Source organism: Scyliorhinus canicula, chromosome 6 (genome assembly GCF_902713615.1).
Source record: "Scyliorhinus canicula chromosome 6, sScyCan1.1, whole genome shotgun sequence".
Taxonomy (NCBI): Eukaryota; Metazoa; Chordata; class Chondrichthyes; order Carcharhiniformes; family Scyliorhinidae; genus Scyliorhinus; species Scyliorhinus canicula.
The window spans coordinates 205,120,597-205,140,227 of NC_052151.1; the positions used below are offsets into that span (position 1 = coordinate 205,120,597).

The 19,631-nt window shown below is 45.6% G+C and overlaps 1 protein-coding gene across 8 annotated transcripts in view; it reads right to left on the reverse strand.

Annotated features, from left to right (window-relative positions):
* Positions 1-19,631, reverse strand: part of LOC119967818 (NACHT, LRR and PYD domains-containing protein 3-like) — a 117,800-nt gene that overhangs the window by 45,186 nt on the left and 52,983 nt on the right. For 6 of the 8 annotated variants that reach the window (XM_038800836.1, XM_038800832.1, XM_038800837.1 and 3 more), the window contains 3 exons: positions 10,931-11,048; positions 4,992-5,100; positions 1,742-1,846 (listed from right to left, as the gene is read on the reverse strand). In XM_038800836.1, the coding sequence (XP_038656764.1) occupies positions 1,742-1,846; positions 4,992-5,100; positions 10,931-11,048 (332 nt within the window). Of the gene's footprint in view, positions 1-1,741; positions 1,847-4,991; positions 5,101-10,930; positions 11,049-13,581; positions 13,879-19,631 lie in introns of those variants that run through there. The other 2 variants (XM_038800838.1, XM_038800834.1) reach the window with 2 other exon arrangements.

Consider the following 19,631-nt stretch of genomic DNA (forward strand, 5'->3'; position numbering starts at 1 on the left):
TGTATTGAAATTCATTTGCCAACATTGTGACGATTCACTTAATCTACTGCTTTCTCTGTCATTTTAAGTTTCCATCTGCACTGCTTAAAATGCTGCCTATTTTTGAGTCACTGAAAAATCTAGATGTGTTACTTTCTACTTTGTTATCTCAGTCATTAAGAAATATAGTTAAGACGACAACACAGATTTCTTTCGGGACACCGTTAGATACAGCCTGCCAATATGTACTGAATATGCCAACTATTCCTGTTACTTAACAAATTTCTTCGATCAGTAATTTGCTTCAATTCCACGAGCTAAAATATTAGGAGTATCATAGAGTCTTAGACTTTACAGTGCAGAAGGAAGCCATTCATCCGATCGAGTCTGCACCGACCCTTGGAAAAAGCATCCTACTGAAGCCCACGCCTCCAGCCTATCCCCGTAACCAAGGAACCCCACCTAACCTTTTGGACTCTAAGGGGCAATTTATCCTGGCCAACCCACCTAACCTACACATCTTTGGAGTGTGGGAGGAAACCCAAGCACCCGGAGGAAACCCACGCAGACACGGGAGAAAGTGCAAACTCCACACAGTGACCCTAGGTCAGAATTGAACCCGGGACCCTGGAGCTATGAGGCAGCACTGCTAACCACTGTGCCACCGTGCCACCCAAGTAGTCTTGTCTGAGGAACGATACAAGATGGTGCTTAAATGGCGACATAAATATCATCAAGTATTCCCTTGTCCAATATTTTTAGTGTCTCTTAAAAAGTCAGGATTATCTGGCATGGCCTATCGTTTACAAATCAATGCTGGATCTCTCTGATTATGTCAGTTCAGCACAGCATCCTTATTACAGACTAGGGCGGCATGGTAGCAGTGTTTAGCACTGCTGCCTCACAGCGGCAGGGACCCGGGTTCAATTCCGGCCTTGGGTCGCTGTCTGTGTGGAGTTTGTACATTCTACCCATGAATGCATGCCAAACCAATCCCTCCCCCCGCAACAGTCCAAAGATGTACGTGTTAGGTGGTTTGGCCATGATAAATTGCCCCTCAGTGTCTTGGGATGTGCAGGTCATGGTTTATGGGGAGCCGGGAGAGTGGGCAATGGTAGAGTGCTCATTCGAAGGGTCTTTGCAGATTCGATGGGTTCAGTGGCCTGCTTCTGCACTGTAAGGATTCCATAATTCTACAACTAGCAATTTTCAGACTAAATTAAATTTAGAGTTCCCAATTCTGTTTTCCCAATTAAGGGGCAATTTAGTGTGGCCAATCCACCTACCCTGCACATCTTTGGATTGTGGGAGTGAGACTCACGCAGACACGGGGAGAATGTGCAAATTCCACATGGACAGTGTCCCGGGGCCGGGACCGGAATTTAGAAACTAATAAACATACTCTTTTAAGAAAGCATTGTTAAATTGGATCCTTAAAACAGAAGTACTTCAAAGCTGGAAAAAGGTATCCACAAGGGAAGTGAACTTTTTGAAGTAATTTTGTTGCGATCACCCAAGAGGGTTGAATAAACAAAGGCTGCGACTTCATTCCTCCTCGCCTGAGGCATTATAATTTGGGTTTTCCCATCCAGGAATTTAACGAATTGGGGCTTGTGCCAAGGTAGTTTCAACAGAGGGGACAGAGAGGAAGAAATTGAGGGAGACCTCAACTGGGGACGTCGTAACACGTGTTTCCATCCTCCTTTCTGAGCTTCTTGAGATCTGCATCTATAGGACCGAGATCACATTTTCAAGTACTTACTGAACGTACCCATACTCATTCGCATTCTTTTTGAAGGTGCTGGATATTCTCCACTGTTTGAACCTTCAGCCATGGCGATCTGAGGTGTGCCCAGATTCGGATTCTCTGTAATAAATATAATATCAATAGCAGGATTGAACAGTGAGGTGATGCATACCATTTATTTATGGAATGCCATTTGGCAATTACAACCTTGCAGGCATCATGAAGGTATGAGTGGTAGATCAGAAAGCAGTTCCACAACCATTGCTGCTGTTGGTACCTCCCTCCTTGAAAAATTCATTCTGTGCTCCTTTGTCCTTGCAAATCCCTGTCCCATCACCAACCCCTCTTCTCTCTCGAACTGAACATACCTTCACCCCACAAATCTACGCAGATCTTTCTGGACCTCCACGTTTGTATCCGCTCAATAATATTTCCACATCTGTCACAGTACCAAAACAAAACTTATTGAAGCTACAAATCGCATCTGATCTGGCGTTGGTAATGGTAAATGAAGGACTCTTCATCCTTCACATCCAGTTTGACACAGTTGACGATGCACTCCGCCCCAATTTCTCTGCTCGGTCATCCAGCTGAATGGAACTGCTTCAGTGGTTCCTCGCTGAATTCTGATTTACTAGATTTCAGCCAAAGAGTCACTGTCAATAGTCTCTCTTTCCGCACCATGATCTCTGGAATCTTCAAATTATGTATCTTCTAATCCTCATCCACATGCTGCCCTCAGCAATCGGGTATCAGATACCACATGTAAGCTGCCGACTCCGAGATCTGCACCACCACTGCACTGAAACCCTGCTTCCTGTATCCTACCTCACATCAAGTCTCATTAACTCATCACTTGTGTTCACTGATCCACACTCCTAATCTGATAACTCAGTGTAACATTCTCAACTTTGCTTTAAAAACTCTCCATGGCCCCAACCTCCCAATCTGAGCAACTTCCGCCAATCTGAGAAGCTACTAACACCTCTGGTATCCTGAGCATCCCTGATTTGAATTCATCCACAACCGAGGCCTTGCTTTCTGCTACTAAGGCACTACGCTCTACAATTCCTTTCCTAAACCTCGGAAATTATCTCTCCTCCTACAAGGTTTCCCACTGACCAAACTTCAGGCCTTTCATCCTGATATGATTTCTGTGACTTGGTGTCAATTGTGCTGATAGTGCTCTGGATAAGTGCTTGAGACAGTTTGCCACATTAAAGGTGTCATACAAATGCAAGTTGTTGAACAATGTCTATTTGTTCATGTGCCTCGCTGCATGTATCCTCATGCACGTTATCAGTCCGTGTCCTTGATTATTTGCAACTCTTTTTTAAAAAGTGGCTGTAGATGAGTCCTTTTTACAATACATCACCTTGTGCCAAGTATATAATATATACGCATACACACACATGTCTGTGCTATCCTCCTTTCCAAACATGGAAATCTTAAAAAAGCAACACAAATACAGAAGGTAATAAAAGACATCTAATAAAGGAGTTGCGAGAATGAAGAGGTAGTCTGTGAAAGTCACAGATGTTTACAGCATAGAAACAGGCCCTTTGGCCCAGCTTGTTTCTATCACTAAGCTAGTCCCACTTGCCCGCATTTGGCCCATATCCCTTTATACGCACCCTGCCCATGCAACTGTCTAACTGCTCTTTAAAAGACAAAATTCTACCCGCCTCTACCACTGCCTCTGGCAGCCCGTTCAGATGTTCACCGCCCTGTGTGTGAAGAGATCTCCCCCCTGGTCTCTTTTGTAGCTCTCCCCTCACCTTAAACCTATGTCCTCTTGTTCTATACTCTAACTTTGGGAAAAGATGTCGACTATCTACCTTATGTATGCTCCTCATTATTTTATAGACCTCTATAAGTTTACCCCTAAGCCTCCTACGCTCCAAGGAAAAAGTCCCAGCCTCTCCTTATAACTCAGAACATCAAGTCCTGGTAGCATCTTGAAAATCGCAACATAATGCCTTGATTTAAAAATATGTATACATTTTGACCCGTTTGTGGAGTAGGTGGGAAGGTGCTGTTGAGGCAACTGATCAGCCACGATAGTGTTGAATGACAAAGCAGGGTCAAAGAGTCATTCGGTCTACTCGTGCTCCTAACTCATATTCTTAAGTTTCTCTGTAGAAGATAATTTCCAGCTGTATGGATGAGAAGAACAACTGCTGGATCGATGGAAAAACTTCACCATGGTACAGCAGGCCATTCAAATGAGGTTGCTGGGAAGAAATGTGGCAGTGGTAGGGGACAGTATAGCCAACAGAAGAAATATTGTTCTGGCAATAGATTGAGAGTTCCCACAGTTGTGCTGATGCCAGTGTTCAAGAAACCTCCATGCAACTGGGGAAGAACTTTCTACTGGAAGGTGGCAGGTGGAATTGCTGCGGCCCTTGTAAGAATAAATGACATATGGTGAATCTTTTATAAATTCATTTATGGGATGGGGCGTCATTGGTTAGGCCAGCATTTATTGTTCATCCTTAGTTGTTTTTCAGAAGGCGGTGAGGTGCTTTCTTTAACCACTGCAGTCCTAGAGGTGTAGGTACAACCATTGTGCTGTTGGGAAGGATGTTGCCCCAGCAATAGTGAAGGAACAGCGATATTTTCAAAGTCAGGGTGGTATGACTTGGAAGGGAACCTCCAGGTGGTGGGGTTTCCAGTTGGTGGGGTTTTCAGGTAGTCGCTGCTCTTGTCCTTCTCCGGTCCAGCTCCGACCATATGCCCCGCCGGTTCAGCCCCACCCACCCACCCCGCCAGTCCAGCCCCGCCCATGCGCCCTACCGGTCCAGCCCCACCCATGCGCCCTGCCCATGCGCCCTACCGGTCCAGCCCCACCCACGCGCCACGCCGGTCCAGCCCCGCCGCTCCAGGCCCGCCCACGCGTCCCACAGTGCCAGACTTGAAAGAAGTCTGTGAGGTTGTGAATTATCAATCCGCCAAATGGAGATACAACATACTTGCTGGGTCAGAACATCATGGCTCCTTAAGTCACAGTCAAGTGATCTATTACTGTATGCTAGTGATGATTAAGTTATAAGAGAGATAAACAAAGGAATAGTCCACATTAAAGCTTTGATGGCATGTGTTTAGTGTAAAAGGAACAAATGTTTCATTACCTATATCTGTTACTTCACAATTTAACAAACTTTCCAACACATTCAACAATATAAATAAACGTATTTATTAAAAGGACATCTAGTTTGCAGTTGAGCGCGGTTTGAAAGTTGGGCTCTTTTTTTTAGTAACATACCACTTCGGTTTGGCATTGCGCCCGAATTACCAAACATGATGCGTCGTTTTTCCTGCAGTTGCCACTGAACCTTGTAGATCGTGTTCGTCATCAATTGGAAGTAGGCATCCTGAAAGCACAGTGATACAGTATGGCTATGAGTATTTGATCTAGTTGGTAATCATTCTAACACAGAGCAAGTACAAATTAGTTCATACCTTATATTACACCAATGGATGCCTGATCTTAACTTCTGGTGACACAGACACAAACTGCTTTCCAATTTTATCTACAACCTATAGAATTTCTTCATCATACTACCACTTTAAAACTGTTCACAAATGGGTTGCAAACTCCTGTTAAGTTTGTTTGATGCTCAGTTTCTACTTTTTATGCAGTTAGAATAATGACTGATTCGCTGCCGACAATAATCTTGTGGTAACGTTACAAACTCATAGCCCCGAGGACTACGAGTGCTGCTTAGATAAAGAAGAGTGCTTTTGGAGTTGGGTGGAAACAGGACGTTAGCTGAACCGGGGAGAAGGTGAAGCTAAAAGACTGCGGGTAGACCTCAGAATCGAAGCGGAGCTCAGCTTCATAAAAACCAAGGTCAGATTCCTGTTCTCATTGACCTCGCAGTCAGTGTCACAGTGAAGCTGTCATCAGTTTAAAAGTTTTTTTTTAAAAAGAGGAATGGATTAACTGAGAAACAATACAAATAAGTGAAAGACAAGGTCATTGTAATAAAGTAATACAGTAAAATAAATAGGGTAAGGAAATAAAATTAGCCTAAGGGAGGCAAGTTAATGGCATTCTAATACAAGCAGATTTGTTTGTTTAAAAAAAAGGAGTAAATAAGGGGCTCAAGGGCAGTCATGGCAGGAGAGCTTGCACCCGTGATATGCTCATATGCTATGTGGGAAAATAATGGAAGCTTCAGTTGTCCCTGGTGACCATGTGTGCAGCAAGTGTGTCCAACTGCAGGTACTGGCTAACCGCATTCCAGAACTGGAGCCGAGGGTGGATTCACTGTAGAGCATCCACAACGCTGAGCATGTCATGAATAGCACACTCAGTGAGGTGGTCACACTGCAGGTAAAGACTGAACTGGCAGAAAGGGTATGGGTGACCACCAAGCAGAATAGCAGAAGGTAGGTAGGCAAGATTGGATTATATTTATTTTCATGCAAGGATTCTGATGAGCAAGACAGATGAACTGAGGGCAGGATTTGCAGCTCAATATTCCCTAGGATATAGGATCTTCAGGCGAGACAGGGAAAGAGGTAAAAGAGGAGGGGGTGTCGCAATATTGATCAAGGAATCAATTAATTGCAGCACTGAAGATGGGCAACACCTTAGAAGGCTCTTCAAATTAAGCTATATGGGTACAATTTAAAAACCAAAAAGGGAGCAATCGCTGTGTTGGGTGTATTTTATAGGTCCTCTAACAGTCCGAGAGAAATAGAAGAGTAGATATGTAGGCAAATTTCAGTCTCTCTCTCTCAGAATGCCTCTGTCTCTTTAAATAATAAATGACAATAGAGGACCACTGTCCCTTTAACAATGCTGAGCTGCTGACGGGAGACACACATACCCAGCCGGCTGAAACTACAGAGCCAGCTCTGTGCCTGCGTGGTGGACTCCTGAGGAAGGCGGACACTGAAAGGCCGAATCATAGATGGAAAATGAGATTTCCCAAATTGAGTGAGCTAGAGGATGGCATGGAGATGGAGAGCAGCTAGAGAGAGAGAGAGAGAAAATCAACTAAAATACACACCTGAGAGTTCAACCAGGCTAATGGTTCAAGAAAGGGAGGAAGGAATAAACCAGGAAACTACAGGCCAGTCAGTCTACTCTCTGTGGTGGGAAAATGCTTCTGTAAATACCTTCTAAAGACTTCCTTAACAATAGATTCCATTGTTTTCTCAAAAACTGATGCCAGGGTATTTATTTGCTTTCTTCCGTCTTTCTTGAAAAACCTTGTAACATATGGCAACCTCCTGAATCTAAGGAATTTTGAAAAATCAAAGCTAGCACAATCACCATCTCTGCACTATCTCTTTTAGAACCCTTGACAGCAGGCCATCTACTGGCGATTTGTTGGATTCCGGTCCCTTAAGTTTCTCCAGTACATTATTTGTAATGATATTAATTTCCCTAATTTCCTTACTCTTTTTAGCCCTCAGGTCTTTTCCAGTTTGGAACTGGATTCTTCTAATATGAAGACACAAAATATTTGTTCAACATGTAAGGGCCCTTCCTGATGATTCCCTTATTTCCCATTTCTTTATTTTTGTTAGCATTTTGATCGATGGAAGCTTAATGGACACAAATCTTTATGCCAAGCAGTGAAAATGTGGAACTTAAAGTTATAACTAGCTTTGGACAGCAGAACTGTAGAAGCCCGTTGTTTCCTAATACTTCTAATAGGTAAAAGTGATAGTTCGAAAGTTAGCTATTTAGTATTGAACCCCTGGCCTATTGAATCACTCATAACCTCAGGTCATTTAAAAACACACATTCAGCATTTCAAAAAAAACAGAGCAGCAAAGAGAAATTGCTATTCAGCTAACAAATACATTTACAAGATAAAGTGACCAAGGACAGGGCAGTCTCCATGGCAACGCCACAGGAGCCTAAAGGCGCTATTGTATTCAGTAACAAATCAGTTCGATAACAGAATTCCATAACCCATACAGGAATTCATTTCAGGTTCATGTTGCATATTAAAGATGGACGGCTTGCCGTCAAATCAGATGTGTTTGAGTCTCACCCAAACCAATTAGGATTATATTGGGGTGTAATTAGATGGCTAAAGACAGATATGATACAGTATAACTGTGAAGTTTCGGTCGGCCATTTTGAGCTGGATTTCGGAAAGAGAGAGAAATCCAGCTCAAAATGGCCGATCGAAACTTCACAGTTATACTGTATCATATCTGTCTTTAGCCATCTAATTACAACCCAATATAATCCCAATTGGTTTGGGTGACATTCAAACACATGATATTCCATTTTTCAGATTTTGACTTCTAAAGTTATTGTGAGCTGTTTGCCTAAGCAAGAAAATAATTTCTGTGATTCTTTGAAAGATTTCAATTGTCTACGAATTGCCTTTTAAATGACTTTCAATTGTAATCAATAGAAGACAAATAAAACAATTCTTATTTGCAGCTGAGAAGTTTTAACTTAAATTTCTACTGAGATTTAGCGATTTGCAAAGTGCAGCTGAATCCGGATGGTAGATCTGTCAAGAACTCAGACTTTTCGGCGCCCAAGATATTAAGACCATAAGACATAGGAGTGGAAGTAAGGCCATTCGGCCCATCGAGTCCACTCCACCATTCAATCATGGCTGATGGGCATTTCAACTCCACCTACCAGCATTCTCCCCGTAGCCCTTAATTCCTCGCGACATCAAGAATTTATCTATCTCTGCCTTGAAGCCATTTAGCGTCCCGGCCTCCACTGCACTCCGCGGCAATGAATTCCACAGGCCCACCACTCTCTGGCTGAAGAAATGTCTCCGCATTTCTGTTCTGAATTTACCCCCTCTAATTCTAAGGCTGTGCCCACGGGTCCTCGTCTCCTCGCCTAACGGAAACAGTTTCTTTGCGTCCACCCTTTCTAAGCCATGTATTATCTTGTAAGTTTCTATTAGATCTCCCCTTAACCTTCTAAATTCCAATGAATACAATCCCAGGATCCTCAGCCGTTCATCATATGTTAGACCCGCCATTCCAGGGACCATCCGTGTGAATCTCCGCTGGACACGCTCCAGTGCCAGTATGTCCTTCCTGAGATGTGGGGCCTAAAACTGGACACAGTACTCCAAATGGGGCCTAACCAGAGCCTTATAAAGGCTCATAGCACATCGCTGCTTTTATATTCCAACCCTCTTGAGATAAATGACAACATTGCATTCGCTTTCTTAATCACAGATTCAACCTGCATGTTTACCTTTAGGGAATCCTCGACTAGCACTCCCAGATCCCTTTGTACTTTGGCATTATGAATTTTCTCACCGTTTAGAAAGTAGTCTATGCTTGGATTCTTTTTTCCAAAGTGCAAGACCTCACATTTTCTCACGTTGAATTGCATCAGCCATTTCCTGCACCACTCTCCCAAACTGTCTAGATCCTTCTGCAGCCCCACTTCCTCAGCACTACCTGCCTGACCACCTAACTTCACATCATCGGCAAACTTCGCTAGAATGCCCCCAGTCCCTTCATCCAGATCATTAATATATATGGTGAACAGCTGTGGCCCCAACACTGAACCCTGTGGGACACCGCTGGTCACCGGCTGCAATTCCGAAAAAGAACCTTTTATCCCAGAGCTGAAGGGGTTGGATTATGAGGAGGTTGAGTAGACTGGGACTGTACTCGTTGGAATTTAGAAGGATGAGGGGGGATCTTATAGAAACATTTAAAATTATGAAGGGAATAGATAGGATAGATGCGGGCAGGTTGTTTCCACTGGCGGGTGACAGCAGAACTAGGGGGCATAGCCTCAAAATAAGGGGAAGTAGATTTAGGACTGAGTTTAGGAGGAACTTCTTCACCCAAAGGGTTGTGAATCTATGGAATTCCTTGCCCAGTGAAGCAGTTGAGGCTCCTTCATTACATGTTTTTAAGGTAAAGATAGATAGTTTTTTGAAGAATAAAGGGATTAAGGGTTATGGTGTTCGGGCCGGAAAGTGGAGCTGAGTCCACAAAAGATCAGCCATGATCTAATTGAATGGCGGAGCAGGCTCGAGGGGCCAGATGGCCTACTCCTGCTCCTAGTTCTTATGTTCTTATCCCAACTCTCTGCCTTCTGTCAGACAGCCAATATTGGTGAGACTTGGTTTATTTGGTTGGTGAGATACCCTCAATCAGGACACAGGGGAGAAGATAGGTGATTCAAAGGCTTTAATCATGAGAACTGAACAGCAGCCGAGAAGTGTACTCATCACATGCTGCCGACTGAGCCTCATCTTATACACTGTTTCCTGGGGGCAGAGCCAGAGGCGGAGTCCCCCAGGGTTCCAAGCCCGGTCTTAAAGGGCCAATGCATTAAAGGTAAGGTACCGTTACAGCAGCTACTGATAACGTTCACCACAGTTGGGTGGTGGCAAATGAAGTTACTTTGAAAATGCTTGAGTCGCCACACTCCGGTGCCTGTTCGGATACACCGAGGGAGAACTTAGAATGTCCAATTCACCTAACGTCTTTAGGGACTTGCTGGAGGAATCTGGAGCACCCGGAGGTAACCCACACAGACCAGGGGGAACATGCAGACTCCGCAGACAGTAACCAAGCCGGGAATCAAACCTCTGACCCTGGCGCTGTGAAGCAACAGTGCTAATCACTGTGCTCCTATGCCACCTCTTTTTAGTGACGCCAAGGATCACTTCAGCACAGTAGATCTGTACAGATCTAGAAATTCTGAGATGATGGTAGCATGTTCCTGTCTACTGAGCTGTTTTTTATTTAACTGTGTTTACCTCTGTCCATTTACTTTGTAGTTAAGTTTGCATACCTACTTTCACATTTGTTGTTGACGATCCAGTGGTATAGTGGTATTGTCATTGGACTAGTAATCGAGGGTCCCAGGGAATAATGCTCTGGGGAACCCGGATTCGAATCCCACCTTGGCAGATGGTAAAATGTGAATAGAATAAAAATCTGGAATGAAAAGTTGAATGATGACCATGAAACCATTTGGTTCACTAATGTCGTTAGGCAAGAAAATCTGTTTTCCTTGCATGTTCTGACCTACACATGACTAGATCCACAGCAATGTGGTTGACAATGGACAATAAGTGCTGGCCCAGCTAGCAATGACCGAAAAGAAAAAAGGTAATGCATCAAGAAATTAATGTAGGTCCCGCAATGCAAAGCAGGAGACCAACTTCAACGTTACCACTTATTCAAAGGTCAAATTGTACCACCACCAAATATCAAATTCGAACTTACCATGCTATTTGCGGACTCATAGATGTTTTCTTCCACCTTTCGTGCATATGCTACTCTGTTTGCCATCCATCGGTCTTTTAATACTGTTGGGCCAGATGCTGGCAATATGTTTTGAACTCTGCACACAGGGAACCAAAGCAGATACAAAATAACCAAGTGTGCAGTAAGCTGTCATTTTAAAATGGTGTTTACCCTAAACAATTACAGAGTACACCGTCAAACTTTAAGCTCAAAACAGAGATTGTTTATTAAAATACAGAGTTGCAAAATTAAATAATCTGACTCGAGTTGTGCTACCTCTCTCCAGTCAGGTGAACCTGCCCAAATAATTTACTGAAACCTGTATATTTATTTTTAAAATAAATTGTTTGGCAGCGGGGCATATTCAGAATGCATTACTTGTCTGTACAGTAATATATTCAGAATGCCTCCCCATCTTCATCCCCAAGGCCTTTTCAAGCGTGTGAACAAGATCATTTCGGGTTTTGTGTGGGCGAATAAAACCCCCGCGGGTGAAGAAAATGTTGTTGGAGCGTAGTCCGGGGGGGGGGGGGGGGGGGGGGGGGGGGGGGGGGGGGGGGGGGGGGGGGGGGGGGGGGGGGGGGGGGAGGGTGGGTTGGCGCTGCCGAACTTCTGCAACTACTACTGGGCGGCTAATATAGGCATGATTAGGAAGTGGGTAGTGGGGAAGGAGTCGGCATGGGAGCGGTTAGAGGTGGCGTCATGTAAAGGCACCAGTCTGGGAGCATTGGTAACGGCACCTCTGCCGTTTTTGCTGGCCCGATACTCCACATGTGTGGTGGTAGTGGCGGCACTGAGGATCTGGGGGCAATGGAGGAGGTATAAGAAGGTGGAGGGTGCGTTGGTCTGGACCCCGATTTGTAACAACCAGAGGTTTGTAACGGATAGGCTGGATAGCGGGTTCCAGAGCTGGCAGAGGACAGGAATCAGAAGGATGGGGGATCTGTTTACAGATGGAAGCTTTCCCAGCTTGAAGGCGCTGAGGGATAAATCTAAACTGCCACTGGGAATGGCTTTAGATATTTGCAAGTGCGAGGCTTCCTGAGGAAACAGGTGCCGGCCTTTCCGCTGCCGCCACCATAGGGGATACAGGATAGAGTAGTCTCCAGTACCTAGGTGGGAGAGGGGAAGGTATCGGATATCTACCAGGAGCTGTTGGAGGCAGGGCAAACCCCGATGGAGGAGCTTAACGGCAAGTGGGAGGATGAGCTCGGAGGAGAGTTAGAGGTGGGTCTGTGGGCGGACGCCCTAAGCAGGGTCAATTCCTCCTCACATGTGCCAGGCTTAGCCTAATGCAATTTAAGGTGGTCCACCAGGCACACATGATGGCGGCGAGGATGAGCAAGTTTTTCGGGGTAGAAAATAGATGTGCGAGGTGCGCGGGAAGCCCAGCAAACCATGCCCACATGTTTTGGGCATGCCCGAAGCTCAAAGGCAGGGGTTTGCGAAGGCAACGTTCACGCTGCTGGAAACACGGGTGGTGCCGAGTCCAGAGGTAACGATCTTTGGAGTGTCAGAAGATCCGGGAGTGAAAGAGGCTGATCTCCTGGCCTTTGCCTCCCTGGTAGCCTGGAGAGGGATCCTTTTAATGTGGAGGGACTTGAAGCCCCCCCCCACCCCCCCCCCCCCCCCCCCCCGAGTGTGGAGACTTGGGTCAGTGACATGGCTGGGTTTCTCAGTCTTGAGAAAATAAAGTTTGCCTCATGAGGATCGATGTTGGGGTTCTCTCGGTGGTGGCAGCCGTTCGTCGACTTTCTCGGCGAAAATTAAAATGTCGGCAGAAGCAGTATTCTGAAGGGGCAGGTGAATAGGTGTTAGATGGTTGAGGTGTATGAAGATTGGGTCAGGGGGGGAAATGTTTATTTTACCATGTTAATGTTATTGTTTTTGTTATAAAAATTTTGCAAATACCTTAATAAAATTTTTTTAAAAAAAGATATATATATTCAGAATGGTAAAGCTGACTGTCAAGCCAACAATTTGAATATAATTAAATTAAAGAGGACACATTGTAGCTCCACTAGAATACTAGGTTTGGAATTCCTCCACAAATAGCACCTGATCCTAAGTTATTTGTTACTTCCTAAATCAAAGATTCATAGATTTTAGTTAAACAAAGCTATTAAGAGATATGCAGACTTAGATTGTAGATCAACCATGATCTCACTGCATAATGGGACAGATCTGAAAGACTTAAATATACAATGGCTATAGAAATTAATACTATGAAGAGATCCAGGACATTTCCTGAAACATTCTTTCCTATACAATGCATGGCTTTGGCTCACTTCACAATTAAGCCATACATTAAAACTTTGCTTTTTTATGTGATCTATTGTAATTTAAAAGTTTTAATTATATTTTTAATGACACATATGATGTTGACAAGGATGTTCAACTAAAGAAACATCACCCAACCTCATTGACATGAAATGATGCTTTCTGCAATTTCTCTTCTTCAGCAATCACTTGTTAACAAGTATGATTATTCACCTAAGAAACTCTGTATTACTGGTTATGGTTTCTGTGGGTCCTTACAAGACAAGACCAGGAAACACCAAGACCGTTTCGATAAGAACGATCACACCATCCAAGACTTCATTGACAAGAGGAGAAAAAGTTCTCCAAACCTGGAAAAACTACATAACTCGGAAGGCGAAGAGGAGAGCTCATCGGCTGAGGCGTTCCCTTGGCCCCTGGAAGTGGATAGAGCGCACAGAGCCCCCGCGACGAAGCCCAGAGCGAATGAGCCGCCGACGTTTACACCTGTTCCTGGAGACAAGGAACACGTTCTGCGGAGGATCAAGAAAGAACAGAGCAGCAAGTGGAAGAACTGTGAGCTGCGCATTTATCATGACCTGGGCGTGGATTTGGCCAAGAGGCGAGCTGGGTTTCATCGGGCAAAAACAGTCCTCTTCAAGCAGGGGATGAAGTTTGGGACGTTGTACCCAGCCCGTCTGGTGTGCGAGGTGCGCGCGAAGCCCAGCAAACTATGTCCACATGTTTTGGGCATGACCGAAGCTCAGAGGGTTCTGACAGGGTTTCGCTAAGGCAATGTCCACGGTACTCAAAACATGGATGGTGCCGTGTCTGGAGGTGTCGAAGAGCCAGTTCAGAGGGCGAAAGAGGCCGACGTCTTGGCCTTTGCCTCCCTGGTAACTCGGAGACGGATCTTATTAATGTGGAAGGACTCGAAGCTCCCGAGTGTAGAGACCTGGGTTAGTGACATGGCTGGGTTTCTCAGTCTCGAGAAGATAAAGTTCGCCTTGAGAGGGTCAAAGGTGTGTACACCCGGAGGTGGGAGCCATTCGTCGACAAAGAAGAGTTAGGGAAATCAAGAAGCAATTGTGGACTAAGAAAGCTAAGGAGATGCAACTCCTCGTTAACAAGCATGACACTGCGGGCTTCTTTCGTGACATCAAGGCAATATATGGACCCAATACCCTAGGCCGCAAAGGGGTGGGGGTGAGGACAGAACCCTCGTGAGACAGAGAAAACATCGGCCTTCGATGGAAAGAACATTTCAAAGGGCTCCTAAGTTGTGATACATCCAATGAGGATGAGTTTGTGGAAATCCCCCAACTCCCTATCAAAGATGATCTTACCACAGGGCTAAAGAGCTGGCTTTTAAAGCAGACCAAGGCACGCCAACAGCACGGTTCAATTCCCGTACCAGCCTCCCCGAACACGTGCCGGAATGCAGCAACTAGGGGCTTTTCACAGTAACTTCATTTGAAGCCTACTTGTGACAATAAGCGATTTTCATTTCATTTCATTTTTATCTGTGACTCCCATCAAGCGTGGACAAAGTTGAGGTCGCCAATAAACACATGAGGAATGGACAGGATCCCAGCAGAGATGTTCAAACTTGGAGGAGAAAAGATCACCCATCCTCTCCATCAGCTGTTTCTGAAAATCTGGAACAGAGAGGAAATTCCTGCCGACCTCAGGATTGCCATCATCACCATCATCTTCAAGAAAGGAGACAAAGTGGACTGTGGGAAATACAGAGGATTCGCCCAACTCTCCATTGCCAGAAAGATTACGAAAATGAAATGAAAATCGCTTATTGTCACGAGCAGCCTTCAAATGAAGTTACTGTGAAAAGCCCCTAGTCGCCACATTCCGGCGCCTGTTACGGGAATCGAACCGTGCTGCTGGCCTACTTGGTCTGCTTTCAAAGCCAGCAATTTAGCCCTGTGCTAAACAACCCGAATCCCCGCTAGCTGCCTTCTCAGAGTCTCTGAAGAAATCGTTCCAGATAGTGTGACTTCTGACTAAACCATGAATAGTGGATATGATTTTCACTACACGGCAACATCAACAGAAATGGCAGGAGAGGCATCAATCATTCCACGTGGCCTTCATCAATCTGACCAAGGAATCTGACGGAGCCAATTGGGAATTGCTATGGAAGAATCTGTCAAAAGCTGGCTGTCCCGAGAACATCTTCTGACTCTTTCGCAACAAGATGTCGATGAACGCCCTCACTGATGCAAAAAGACAGAGATCTTCGATGGTTGCGATGATGGCATCCCCGAGATCAAGACTGTTGCCCACTGGTTCTTGGCAAGTTGTAGATGGAGGGTCATTAGGCATTGTTGATGCTGACAGGGAGCTCGGAGAGTCGATTGACGAGATCGTTCTTGACGGTGAATCCTGTGTGATGGATGATCCTCGGTTTTCCTCTCCAGAAGAAGGTGTAACCACCATCTTCCATCAGCCACCTTTTGCCTGCTCTTCGGGTCTCTTGCAGGGCAGTGTCATCAATGTTGAAGTGCCTGAGTTCAGGGGCAACAGGGCAGTTCTCCTTTCCAGTTGATTGTTTTGCTCATTATCCATGATGGCTCATACATTCCAGGTTCTGAAATTCAGTTTGATATTCTGACCGCAGGTAGATGAGCCTGCTGGATGTGGTTTGCCAGCCAGGTTGGGGACGGAACAGACTATTTTTAGACCTCTTCTCGCCGTTTCCCAATGCGGGGTGAGCAGAGTGGATACTGAAGCTCAGTTGTGAAGAAAGCTGCCAAAACTGTGGGTATTCCATGATTCTATTTAGTTCAGGACATAACACAGCAAGCTAATAGATCTGGCAGAGATTAACATTAACTACAATTTGCATTTATGAAGATGCCATCATAGAACTTTAATCAGACAAAGATGGACATTGAGAAAGATATATCAGGAAAGTCACCCACGTTTCAAAAAATCTCTTCACTGACTTAAATGTTAATTATTAAAATACCAACCAAGGTTACACTATAATATAAATATTATGTGCAAACCTCATGACTTCAATTTTTTCTAAAAACTAACTTAATCTTCTGATTATATTTAGCAATGAGTGGCAGCAATCTAGTAAAAATAGGGCCCCAGAAAATGGTTTGATGACAAAAAGCTAAGGTTCTCCATGGTGGACAAATAATTTGCCAGTGATTGTTCAGAACTTTTAATTCTAGATTACAAGTATCACTTGGTTTGATAGGAGCAGAGTATTGCTGAAAAAAGGGGGACACTGCCATAAGACATAGGAGCAGAATTAGGCCACTTGGCCCATCGAGTCTGCTCTGCCATTCAATTATGGCTGATATTTTCTCATCCCCATTCTCCTGCCTTCTCCCCATAACCCTTGATCCCCTTATTAATCAAGAACCTATCTATCTCTGTCTTAAAAGGTACTCAGTGATTTGGCCTCCACAGCCTTCTGCAGCAAAGAGTTCCACAGATTCACCACCCTCTGGCTGAAGAAATTCCTCCTCATCTCTGTTGTAAAGGACCGTCCCTTTAGTCTGAGATGGTGTCCTCTGGTTCTAGTTTTTCCTCCAAGTGGAAACGTCCTCTCCACGTCTACTCTATCCAGGCCTCGCAGTATCTTGTAAGTTTCAATAAGATCCCCTCTCGTCCTTTGAAACTCCGAGTACAGACCCAGCGTCCTCAAATGTTCCTCACACGACAAGTTTTGCGAAACTTAACGTTTTTCATCTTGGGTCTAGAGGAGCCAAGCAATTGATGCAGTTGCCTTCAGTTTAGTGACACAATGTATACTCAAATACATGATGCTGCCATAGGATCTCCTCTAGTCCCAGTGCTCTCCAACGTTGCTGTTGACTTGCATGACAAACACAGTCTTCGATGGAATAGGTCCTTACCTCTTACTGCTTGCATACGTCTTGTTTTTAAAAATAATTTTATTAAGATATTTGAAAGTTTTTATAAAAGTAACAATAACATAAACATGATATGATAAACATTTCCACCCCCATTCCAATCTTCACACACCCCAACCATAAAACAACAATCCGCCCCCCCCCCCCCACCCCCACCCCCCCCCCCCCCCTCCCGAATACTGCATCTGCTGACATTTTAATTTTCCCCGAGAAAATTGACGAACGGCTGCCACCTCCGGGTGAGCCCAACCATTGACCCTGTCAAGGCGAACTTTATCTTCGAGACTGAGAAACCCAGCCATGTCACTAGCCCAGGTCTCTACACTCGGGGGTTTCGAGTCCCTCCACATCAACAAGATCCGTCTCTGGGCTACCAGAGAGGCAAAGGCCAAGACGTCAGCCTCTTTCACTCTCTGAACTCCCGGCTCTTCCGACACTCCAAAGATCGCTACCTCCGGACTCGGCATCACCTGTGTTTTTAAGTACTGAGGACATTGCCTTAGCAAAACCCTCTAAGTTTCGGGAATGCCCAAAACATGTGGACATGATTTTCTGGGCTTCCTGCACACCTTGCCGCACACCTGTCCTCTTCCCCGAAAAACGTGCTCACCCTAGCCACTGTCATGTGTGCCCGGTGGACTACCTTAAATTGTATCAGGCTAAGCCTGGCACATGATGAGGATGTATTAACCCTGCTTAGGGCATCCGCCCATAGAGCCGCCTCTATCTCTCCTCCTAGCTCGTCCTCCCACTTGCCCTTAAGCTCTTCCACCGGAGTTTCCTCCGCCTCCGAAAGCTCCTGGTAAATATCCGATGCCTTCCCCTCTCCCACCTAGGTACTGGAAACTACTCTATCCTGTATCCCCCGTGGCGGCAGCAGCGGAAAGGCCGGAACCTGCTTTCTCAGGAAGTCTTGCACCTGCAAATACACAAACCCATACCCTGCTGGCAATTCAAACTTATCCATCAAGGCTTTCAAGCTGGGGAAGCTGCCGTCTATAAATAGATTCCCCATCCTTCTAATTCCTGCCCTTTGCCATCTCCGAAACCCACCATCCAGCCTACCCGGTACAAACCGATGATTATTATAAATCGGGGTCCAGACCGATGATCCCTCCACTCTCTTATATCTCCTCCATAGCCCCCAGATTCACACAGCCGCCACCACCACCGGACTTCTGGCGTTCTGGCCGGCGAGACCAGAAGAGGTGCCATTATCAGTGCTCCCAAACTTGTGTCTTTGCATGATGCCGTGTCCATCCGCTCCCACACCGAACTCACCCCCCCGCCCTGCCTCCCAACTACCCACTTCCTAAGCATGGCTACATTAGCCACCCGGTGGTAATTCCAGAAGTTCGGCAGCGCCAATCCACCCTCCCCACAACCGCGCTCCAGCACCACTTTCTTCACTCGCGGGGTTGTACCCGCCCACACAAAGCCCAAAATAATCTTATTCTTGAAAAAAGCCTTTGAGTGAAGATAGGGAGGCACTGAAAGGCAAACAGAAATCTGGGGAGGACCGTCATTTTCACAGTCTGTATCCTCCCCGCCAGTGATAGCGGGAGCACATGTCATCTCTTAAAGTCACCTTTCATTTGTTCTCCGAGCCGGGATAGGTTTAACTTGTGCAGTGCCTCCCATTTCCAGGTCACCTGGATTTCCACATACCGAAAGTTCTTTCCTACCATTCTAAGCGGCAGCTCTCCCAGTCTCTTCTCCTGTCCTCTTGCCTGGATCGCGACAATCTCGCTTTTCCCCATGTTCAATTTATACCCTGAAAAATTGCCAAATTCCCCAAGCATTCGTATTACTTCCCCCATCCCCTCCAACTGGTCTGAAATATACAAGAACAGGTCATCTGCGTAAAGCGAGACCCGGTGCTTCAACCCCCTCCGAACCAGCCCTTTCCAGTTCCTTGAGGCTCTTAACCTCATGGCCAATGACTCTTGGCCAGAGCAAAATAACAGGGAGAGTGGGCACCCTTGCCTTGTCCCTCGGTGTAGTTTAAAATACCCCAACCTCAGCCGGTTCGTACGCACACTCGCTACTGGTGCCAAATAGAGCAGCCGCAATCGCACCCAGTCAATAAAGCACTCACCAAACCCAAACCTTCCCAGCGCCAGCCACAGGTAATTCCACTCCATCTGATCAAAAGCCTACTCCGCATCCATCGCCATCACCACCTCCCCTCCTTCTGAGTGCATCATAACAACATTTCAAAGTCTTTGAACATTGGCCTTGAGGTGCCTGCCCTTTACAAATCCCGTCTAGTCCTATCACCTATCACCCCCGGGACACAGTCCTCTATCCTTGTGGCCAGTATCTTAGCCAGCAGTTTGGCATCCACATTCAGTGGAGAAATTGGCCTGTATGACCCGCATTGCTCTGGATCCTTCTCCCATTTCAGGATCAATAAAATCGAGGCGTGAGAGATTGTTGTTGCTTCACTAAATGTCCTCACCAGCAGTGGGCTCAATATCTCTGTAAAGTTCTTATAGAATTCCACCGGATAG